General features: G+C 44.2%; 2 protein-coding genes across 2 annotated transcripts; one reads left to right on the top strand and one right to left on the bottom strand.

The window, feature by feature from the left end:
• Positions 1 to 695: 695 nt before the first annotated feature.
• Positions 696 to 5896, bottom strand: LOC118322986 (protein Tob2). The gene is made up of 2 exons (XM_035654882.1): positions 5794 to 5896; positions 696 to 5675 (listed from the first exon to the last, which is right to left on the bottom strand). Exon 2 carries the CDS (start codon positions 5650 to 5652, stop codon positions 4441 to 4443), a length of 1212 nt encoding a protein of 403 aa, XP_035510775.1. The 5' UTR covers positions 5653 to 5675; positions 5794 to 5896; the 3' UTR covers positions 696 to 4440.
• A 902-nt stretch (positions 5897 to 6798) lies between these two features.
• Positions 6799 to 8451, top strand: LOC118323000 (transcription factor VBP-like). Its single transcript, XM_035654901.1, has 2 exons — positions 6799 to 7178; positions 7850 to 8451. The coding sequence occupies exons 1-2, from the start codon at positions 7034 to 7036 to the stop codon at positions 8434 to 8436; spliced, it is 732 nt and encodes a 243-aa protein (XP_035510794.1). The 5' UTR covers positions 6799 to 7033; the 3' UTR covers positions 8437 to 8451.
• Positions 8452 to 10337: the final 1886 nt, after the last annotated feature.

Raw genomic sequence — 10337 nt, 5'->3', positions numbered from 1 at the left:
TGCTGAACGGGAGAAGAGAGGAGTGGGGGAGGAGATGGGGCAAGGGGAGGAGATGGGGCAAGGGGAGGGATGGACGGAGAAAAGATGGAGAACGGGGATGCAGTTAAAGACATGTGAGCCGAGGGAGGGAGGGAGGGAGACGCAGGGATGCAGTGAGTGGGCGATGAAGATGTGGAGGAGAGTAGAGGAGAGCCAAGGAGGAGTCTAGCCATGCATGTTAATGTCACACCACTGCACGTTACTATAGAAAGCACAGCCCAGTGTGTTCACATGTGCGAGCCACTGTTACAGCTGTGGCTGCATCTGACAGAGGCATTAGCACAGGACACACAGACAGAGTGCTGGATGATGAAATATAAAGTAATATCTGCTGGGATGGGTCCAGCTGAGGTGGGTGGTAAGCAATCTGGCTCCTCACCGTTTGAGAATTTTCATCTTTGCTTTGAATTATTGATCAAACATCACTGGAGTTTGTTTACTGCCATAAGAGAACACACTGCTCAGGCTTTTCAGAGGAACGCAGGGATCCACTCCTCAAACTTTGATCTGCAATATGTTCAAATCTAACACACCTAGACGTTAAGAGGTGAGAGGGTGTGCTTATCTGCATTATTTTTCACGTAAATGTTTCATTCATGTGCTCTACATACCCATAAACAATGAGGACGACACAATTAGCTTATTTTCCATGCTTATTTTTGCCAATCTGATTTTTTTATTACAAACTTAAAAAAGAATCTGATACAATAAGAAACTGCAGTAGTAACTCCCCATTCTCGAGGGGCAGCACAGAAAACAGGTCATTGCATTTCAGTAGTGAAAGATTCATTACACATCTACAGGGTGTACGGATCAGATACAAAATAGGAAAAATAATAAAATACAGGCAGGAAAGAAAGCACTATATTTATACATCATCTGAACTTTTAATTATATGTATTTTACTCTTAAATGTTAAATTTTTTTTACATAGAAAATAAACTTCTTTTATGACAATGAAATATTCCAAAGTGCAAAATAAAACGCACACATCGATATAAGCAAAGGACATCAGAATACAAAATTCTTGTTTTTCCTCTTCATTAATGTTCAACCCTGATTGTAGAGTAGCCTGCATTTAGAGTTGATCTCTGGTGCGCTGTCTAATCTGTTCTTTTCAAGTGTAAAGCACAAACCAGCAGTCACTCTTAAAGATGTGAGCTTTTACAATAATCATTCACATCCTCTCAGATCTCTCACCTCAAGAGCCCAAATTTGTATGCAGAGGAAATTTACAACACACCTCGTTTGCACTGAATAATCTGACAAATGTGGGGGGAAAAAAGACAAAAACAAAACAAAAAACAAGGGGTCATTTGGACATGCATGTGACTAAAAATCTTTCCAAGACCGCCTCTATTTATTTTCTGCAGGCCATCTCAACCAGGGTCGACTAACGACAGATCAAAATACACATTCACAGCACATTCATTTCCTTCAACCTTCCAAACCTGCTGTAACACTGCCTTCCTATTGAGGAGCTATATATTTTTTCAGGGTGCAGAGAGGTAGTAACCCCTTAAATCCTTCAGGGTAATTTAAATTATGGCATTACATTGCACTGGAGAAGGGTGAGCATCTGTGTAAGCAAAGACAGTCTGGGATATGGCTATAGTATCAGGACCAAAGGACCAGGCTGAAGAAATCTGGTGAGAAAAAGTTAAGTGTTGACTGTTAATATAATACGAGGAAGGGTAAAAGACTTTTGTTCATATAAATCTGAAGATATCTGGGTTTGGGTACTGTAGTAGCTACTACAGACAAAAACAGGCAGGCTAAGTGAGTAGTGGTGATGTGCAATTGTTTAGAAAAAGAGGGGAGAAATAGGCTTGCTGACCATACAATATGCAATGAATTCACATAAAAAGGGAGGAGGTTCATTGCACTCAAAAATGAATCTGAAATGTGGAGATTTTTGGTTTAAATGTACTGCCTATGGGAGTAGTGTTGTCAGACTGCCCTGGGAGCACATAGCGATCTTTTCCTACACAAACCCACTGTAAACATTCACATCTTAAACTCCAAATCCAACTTGAAGAATGAATACATTTACCCGTCTTATTAGACAAATGCTGTACAAGGTACAATACACATTCAATACTTTATTCTGTACATCTTTATTTTTGTCTCAGTTTGCATATATTCATGTTATTTTCTGAAAAAATAACCTCAGCATGTAAGAAACTAAACAAAGAATCTGAACATAAGAACTTTTTTTTTTTTTTATATACATATTCCTGGACTTGTCATGTCTTACTCATACAAATGTAAGTGATAATTTGCAAAAACAAAAATATAGAAATATTGGAAATAAATTACAAAACAAAAATTAGAAATGCATTTTTCCCTCATAAATCATAATATTTACCGAGATGTGTACCTCCCCACCCATTCCCTTGAAAAGAAAAAAAAAAAGAAATAAAGAAATAAAACTTGCATGCATATGACAAGCTGTCACATTGCAAAACCAGCGTCAAGGGTCCTTGTTTCATCTTGTACAAAAACATTTACGGGTCTAGAAAACATTCAAATAAAAACGGACAAGACAGACAGCATCTCCTCACCAGCATGATGCATCTGAATACAAATTAAGCTCCTGTTTAAATCTCTAAAGCATTTCATGACAGCTGAATAAAAATGTGCAGTTACCAAACAAGAGGGCAAAGGAATGGTTTAGCGCTCATGTCTGTGGGCGACACACAGCATCAGGAGCCCAGTAATAAAGTGCTGGACAGCTCAAATGGACATCTGGGGGTTACCCTTCCCTGTAGTGACTAACCAACAATCACATGGACCCGGCTGGTAAACAAACCTTAGTTAGAAACGGCAGACTTCCACAGATCATCAAATAAAGAGTCAAAAGCGGCACACCAATAAAGAACATTCATCTTTGTATCTTTGTCCACATCACTGCGACTGGGGAATAAAAACAAAAAAACAAAAGACAGAGCAGAAGCTGAACTGTGTATATTCTGGTTTTCCTTTGTTAACAGCCAGAGGAGCAGAGATCACTGAAGAATTTCAAGAGGAGGGAGAGAATAGTGTGAGCGTTTGGCTTCAATACCATTTAAGCTCACCAGAAACGTGCTCTGGGTTTTAAAGTGTCGTTCTCTAAGCCAACACAGCCCGGACGCCACACAGGCAACAGAACCCTCTAGCTGCTTCTCTCCCTCTCTCATTTCCTTCTGTCTCCCCTTCTCTCCCACCTCCCTCTCTCCTCTCCATGCAGAGGAAAACCTCTCCTTCATAGTCAAAGTCATGCTAAGCCATTTATCACAATCCCTACTGCTTAACTGCTGCATCCCCTCCCCCTCACCTCCTTCTCCGCCTGTTCACCTTCTCACACACACACACACACACACACACACCTGACTGGAATTGTGTTTATGTGCACATATTTCTGTGTATGTGTGTGCATTGTCTGTCCATTTGAATACATGTATGAAGCCATAACTTGCATCCCTGTGTGTATAATTGAGGTATCAGCACATGTTTATGGTCTTAAAATGGAAAGATCTTTTTGCTTTTCACATTCCCCAAGGTTTCCCTGACCTTCCCAGCTGCAGTTTCCCCCGACAGGTACAATACATTCTACTACATCGCTCCTGTAACACCCCGATGCCCCTCTTCTGCTCCCTCTGCTGCTCTCATTTAATTTAAACCCACGTCATGTACACGTTCCAGCTGACGATAAACTGCATCCAATATGCACCCCGGTGACAACAGAGTCAAATTGTGCTTGTGCACGAGTGCGTTTCAAGGGTAACGGGCCCATCGTACAAACAACAAGTCTCTCGATCACGCCGAGCCACAACAAAACAGAACAGGACTACACACACGCAGAGACAGCAGAGCCCCCCTCTCTGTATTTGTGGCAAGTAGGGCAGAGCAGATTGCAGAGCAAAGTGCTGAGCTTTCCACAGCCGTCGTTCCCTGCAGGACTTGGCGAGGTCCTTTTTCACAGCATGACAGTGCAGTGCAAAATGGAGCTATACTAGAGCCGGGTCCATTAAACTACAAGAAAAGAAGAAAAGTCCCTCGCATCAACATTCAATGCAAAATAATAAACAAAGAGATTGGCAACGACTCAAGGTAGAAAGAAACTCAACCCCCACCCCACCCCACCCCACCCACCAACTCCTGTCTTCAAAGCCAACACGCAGAACATGAGGAGTAACAGCAATGAACAAAAGGGGCAGGGTGGAGTTGGGGGTTATACTGGAACAAAACAGATCACATGAACTATTCAGTGGACGTGGTATTTTAAATCTTTGTAGTAAAACTAATTCTTAACTTGTATTAGTATTAGAACAATTTGTTAGAAAAACTGAAAATATCTGGAGAATCATTGTCCTACACCCACCTCCTCCTACAACAATTCTTATCATTACAAATGAAGGCTTAGTTGGCCAGCACGACAGGCTGGAAGGACTGGCTAGGATATTGCAGGTTGTAGCTTCCTAAACCCTCGACAAACGGCGGCTTCTCCATGTAGGGGATTCCTCCGTTGCTGCCAATGATGCCCACGCTCTGGGCAGGAGGAGGGCTGGAGAAGGGGTCAAAAGACGGATGGGTGTTAACAGTGTGGGGGGTTTGGAATGGGCTGGCATGAGGCTGCATGGGCTGGGTGTCGGCGTCGAAGTAAAGAGGGCCCGGGGATCCTGGGTAGACAAACTCTTTGGCGTTGGGAGAGAGCTGGCTGGCGATGGGACCACCGAGGGAGTGCAAGGAGAGGGACAGGGGCTTGTGCTTCAGCAGCTCTGGCGCCGAGATGGTGGTGGGAGAGCGGGAGAGCATCCTCTGGGCAGGGGGTATGACGACGGTAGAGCTAGCCGCCGACCCGGCCCCGCTGCACTTCTTCATCTTGGTCGAGCCGAATTTAGTGGCGGCGAAGCTTGCGGTGGTGAAGGTGATGGGCTGAGGACGGGCAGCGGGAAGAGTCGAGGGCTGCTGCTGAGTGGAGAGGTAAGGAAGCCCGCCGCTGGGAGGGGAAGGGGTGGAGGTGTTAGAGGAGTGGGCAGCAGGGTCAGTAGGTGTGCTGGAGCTGGGGTAGCTGAAGAGCCCGGGGCAGGACTGGCCAGACAGTGGTGTGGGAGAGCTAGAGAGCGACGGCATGAGGGCAGGAGATGCCTGGCTTCCAATTGGTACAAACACCTGAGCATCTGGGTTGAAGCCCAGACTCTTGGCCTCCTCCGCCTCTGCATCTCCTTTACCCTCTCTGGTCACCCCCTCGACTCTCTCGCTGTCACACCCGAGGCCTGGAGGGTCCTCCAGGTAGAGAACCTTCACTGCCCCCTTCTCTCCAATCTGGTAGGACACCTCGTAAGGGTCAATCCACACACTGAGCTCTGCAGGAACATTTGCACGCACTTCCTCCGTGTCCAGTCCACTTCTCTTGGCGGCCAACTCCACCACGGGGTCCCTTGGTGCTCCCAGGTGAATACAGCGGAAGGCAGAACCTCTGAGGGGGGCTTCCGGGTACCAGTGACCCTCAAAACGAGATACCAGTATCCTCTCCAGCTCCTCGCCGAACAGGTCGGCTCGACGCCGAGGCAGCTTGTTGTACAGGTAGGACACGATGAAGTTGAGGGCAACCTTAACTTCTAGATGCATGGCCGCACCAGGTTAGCGCCGTCCTGGGAGCAAAGTGATCAAGATGATGATGAAAGTGAGGCAATGCAAATGTAACAAGAGGTTTTCCTCTAGGTTATTGAAAAGTGTATGATTCTTTTAGTGTCACCATGGTAAAGGCACCTTGAAGGCTGGGGCAGCAGGTTGCAGGCTTTTTTTTGTGCCGTCACGAATATGCAACAATGTTTTCAGGTCCCAACTGTGAAGGAGAAAAGAGAGGAAAGCTGTCATTTTACCTGGCAAGAAATGATTTGGAAGAAAAGGGGTTATCGAGCTGTATACAGGAAATAATTACATTTTAGGGACATAGAAAGCCTTTTTCATTAATTATCATTTTACACATTTAAGCAAGTATTATTTACAGGTTTGTTTTTGTCTGAACACCAACAACAATTAAACATACTTAAAACATTTTGTTGTTTTCTGTAAGTTCTTTAAAGAATCGCAACACACACACACACACACAATAATAATTGTTCTATTCGGTCCCTGGCTTTAATGTACACCAGGCAGCACAGATAATGAAAATTTTGTTTTTATTTGTGAATTGCAGAGGTAGTCAGAAACAAACAAACAAACAACTTAAATAATATTTATGTTTAATATTCTTTAACAAGTTAAATAATTCAACATACTATATATTGTCAACCAATTCTAGTTGACATTGCTGAGAGCTGCTTATTCTCTTTTACTCTGTACTGCTGACTACAGTGTTGTAAATCCCAGTCCACTCTGCTGGATAAACTTTGTAGTGACACTAATATATTAACGCATGTGGAATATTAATATTAAATAATTTCACTTCACTTTCACTGATCGCTGATATGGGGGCAGATATATTGAATTTTTGAAGCTTATATATTAAATATAAATATATATTAATATTTATTTATATTAATATATATTTATATTTATATATATATTAATATATATAAATATATAAATATATTAAATATAAATATATATTAATATATCCATATCCAATATCTCCAGTTGGTTCAGTGATCAGTCGCAGAGCTACACACGCAGTAGTCGCTGTAGTGTACGTTCATATGGACAGAACGGACAGAACGGACAGCCAATCAGCGGCTACTATTCCGAGAGGGGGCGGGGCATGCGGCTCATGAATATCCAATGAGCGCTCTCGGTGGGCGAGGAGAACAACGGTTCAGTGTAGTGTTGTTTTTGCGTCCAAACGCGTTGATATTGTCAAACACAAAGGCCTGAGAGCAGCAGCTGGAGTGAAGAAATAAACGCAGAGCCGCGTTTCCGTTTTGTGTGTGTCGTTTCCCGGTGGAGGAAGCAGCTCTCGGCACCGTCAGAAACGTCTCCCCCGGTCTACTCGGAGCTTGGAAAGGGAACAATGCCAGGCAAAGCCGCGGTGACAGTGGCTCTTGAGCCCAGCGGTAAGGGGGTCATTACGGCGGCTCCACAGAAGTCGTTCCCCTTCGCTTTGAAGAAGATCATGGATATTCCTCCTCCTAACATCCTGGAGGAAGGCGACGACGGTAAGATCACACTGCGAACACCAGCGCTCAGTTTCCCAGTTGCATTAACTACGAGTTTATCGGTTTTTTAAAAAGGCTGTACACGATTAAACTGTATGTGCAAAGTGTGTGTCAGGGGCTTTTTAGTTGTCGTTGGATTAAAAATATGATGGCCGTTAATGGGGCGAGATTAGGACGGACAGCCATATGTCGCACAGAGCTAGTTTCCATCCGAGGCTGCGAGGAAACAAAAAAAGAACAAAAAGTTCCAACTCCTCTCTGCTGCTCTCCAAGCAGCGCACACACACTGGAGATACACTCACAGACAAAGACACTGGTTGGCTTTTCAGTCACCATACTGGTCCAGTGTTATGTGGTCCCTAGTTGTTGTGGAGGTGTTTTATGTTTTGTGGTGCATAGAGTGGAGCAGGCAGCTCTCTCTCCAGTGTTTCTGTGCCTTTCCTCGTCTTCCTGTCTGGTTTCCCTGAAGCCTCACTCTGCATTTTATTTAATCTAGACGTCTACTGTGTCAGGTCACCACCACACCCCCTTTCTCCCCACCACGACTCTTTCCATCCATTACTTGACTTTTCCTGTTTGTGTCTCAAACTCTCGGAAAGGACTCCTGAAGTCATGTGTGCAAAAGAAAAGCCATTTACTAAACTACTGTTCCCTCCTGTCTTTTAATGCAGAAATAGAGAAAGAGAAGCTGTGCTCATCTGAGGATGTGGAGGGAGGCGGGGCTGGGGCAGCCAGTGCTGGTGGAGGTTCTAGAGGAGGTGGCGGAGGAGGCGCTGGAGGGGTATCAGCCTCCCTGACCCCAGCCATTTGGGAGAAGACCATCCCCTACGATGGGGAGACCTTCCACTTGGAGTACATGGACCTGGATGAGTTCCTCCTGGAGAACGGTATTCCTGTCACCGTGGAGGAGGAGGAGCTGCAGAAGACTCTCTCCTCCGTGGTAGGCAAAGGCAAATCCATCCCCAAGGTTACTGCTACAGCTACTACTACTACTACGCCTCCCGCTGCTGCTGCTGCTGCTGCAGCCTCCATCTCCACCGCAGCGTCTCCTCCCTCCGTCTCCGCCACCTCTGGGGTCACCTCAGATCCAGAGGAAACCATGACAGTCACTACATTACTACCAGCTAAACTAGAAGAAGAAGAGGAGGAGGAGGAGGAGGAAGAAGAAGAAGAGGAAGGACAAGAAGATGAGTCTTTGTCTGAGGAGGCGACAGCAGAAGTGGAAGTGAAAGAGAAGAAAACAGGTGAGAATTTTTGATTTATAGAGGTTGTTACATTTCAGATAATTCATCCTGTTTTTGAATTCCCCATTACTATTTTATAAAATATATTCCTGCTAGCCAAGCATCTAGAAGAAGAATACTGAACAGTGAAGTATGCTGCTACAGCCTGTATCAGTATCAGTATCAGTATTAGTTGCTCTAGCCACGTTCACACTGACGTAACATTAACTAACATTGCAGCATGTAGACACACAGACAGAAGGCAGACCTTTGAGCCAGTGCTATAGCTTTTAGAGCACTGACACATGGCCAGTATGATGGTCCACTCCACATCATGCGGGAAACTCGAAGGATAAAAAAAATCAATGTGCAAGTACAAATATCAAATTCCCAGCATCAAAATGTTTGCATATGTACGTGAGAGCCCGACTGATATGGGATTTTTGAGACCGATACAAATTTAATAATATATATTAATATATATTTATATTTAATATATATTTAAGTGGGAAGTGTCAGTGCTCACTAAATCACACATTAATTGGCACGCTTTGATCGTGACCTCATATTAAAGTATCGATCATCACCAAAACACCAGGCGCACTGTGCTCGTGCAAGGTCTTTCAGTCGCTCGCGTCCTAATTCTGCACGGGGAGATAACTCGTGGCCAAACACGTGCAGCCTCCCATCTTACTCACGTGACAGTACAATCTGTCGAGGGGCGTGGCTTCAGACAGTTCGCACGTGCGGGCCAAGGAGAGTGGAGCGTGCACGCGCTCACGGTTGGAACAGCTGGCACGAGACCCAAACAGAGTGCACGTTGTGCACGAGACAGCTCTGGATGAAACTACAGGTTGTTATAATTAATAATATAATTAATAATTTATGTTATTTATATATATATAATAATAATTAATTAGTCTGCACAAACACTTTAATATTTCAACCTTTTGTTATAGTTCAAATATCAAAGTAACCGTTGATTCAGACGGTAAACTGTATAATTATAAACTTATTATGGCATCATTTATCAGCTCGGCCTCACTTACAATGTGCTTATTTACATCGTCCACATCAGACGCTCGCGGTGCCACAACAAAAGGGGAAATCTCACGTTTCCGTGCACGCGCTGGCGCTGCTACACTGCACGCGACAGTGAGCGCGCTGTCCTCAGCAGGATGTTTGGGTTCAGGGACACGATGTTCAAACACTCATCTGCGTTTTCCCCCTGGAGCTCACCGCAGGGGAAACAAAGTGCCTCGTGTGTACTTCCCCACAACGTTTATCCATTTAACTGGTCAACTGTATTTTCTGCTAATGTATTATTGTCTAAATGTTGTGAGTGTCTAAGGACACCAGGGTTAGTGGTTGATGATACTGACACTGATAAGGTGGAAAATCCTGTTATGAACTAGTCCAACTGCTTTGTGAGTGCTGCACTGTATTTAATTTATCTGAAACATTTAGAATAATCTTTACTGTAAAGTGTTTATAGTGAAATCCAGTGCACTTTAATTAAACATCTGTTCTGCAAAGTGTTAACTGGGTAATCACTCAAACTACATCAGTTGGCACTTTGACAGACTGTAGACTACAGCTAAGTCTCTATTCCATACTATAGCAGCATGCACTACAGTATAGTAGTTTCCAGTTAGTATGCAAGAAATCAAATTCACTTTACTTCTTTGTACTTACAGGAAACGATGCAATGTATTCACACACAGAGGTCAGCTGCCAATTTAACTTAATGAAGAGCGAGAGAGCACCTATAAGATCTACTGCCGAGGGTCGCGCCACCATCTGTTGTAGCAGTTTATTTTGTCATTTTTCTTGTATAAACATACTACAGACTCTGTAGCACAGGACTGGTACATGGCCTGAGACTCCCTCTTTGTCAGAATGATTAATAGTGGCAGGGGTAACTGGGTCAGTCTGA

The sequence above is a fragment of the Morone saxatilis genome, unplaced genomic scaffold (genome assembly GCF_004916995.1).
Source record: "Morone saxatilis isolate NCDOM2014 unplaced genomic scaffold, NCSU_SB_2.0 Contig14, whole genome shotgun sequence".
NCBI lineage: Eukaryota > Metazoa > Chordata > Actinopteri > Moronidae > Morone > Morone saxatilis.
Note: the sequence above shows the minus strand (reverse complement) of the source record. Positions and strands in the feature narration are given on the sequence as shown.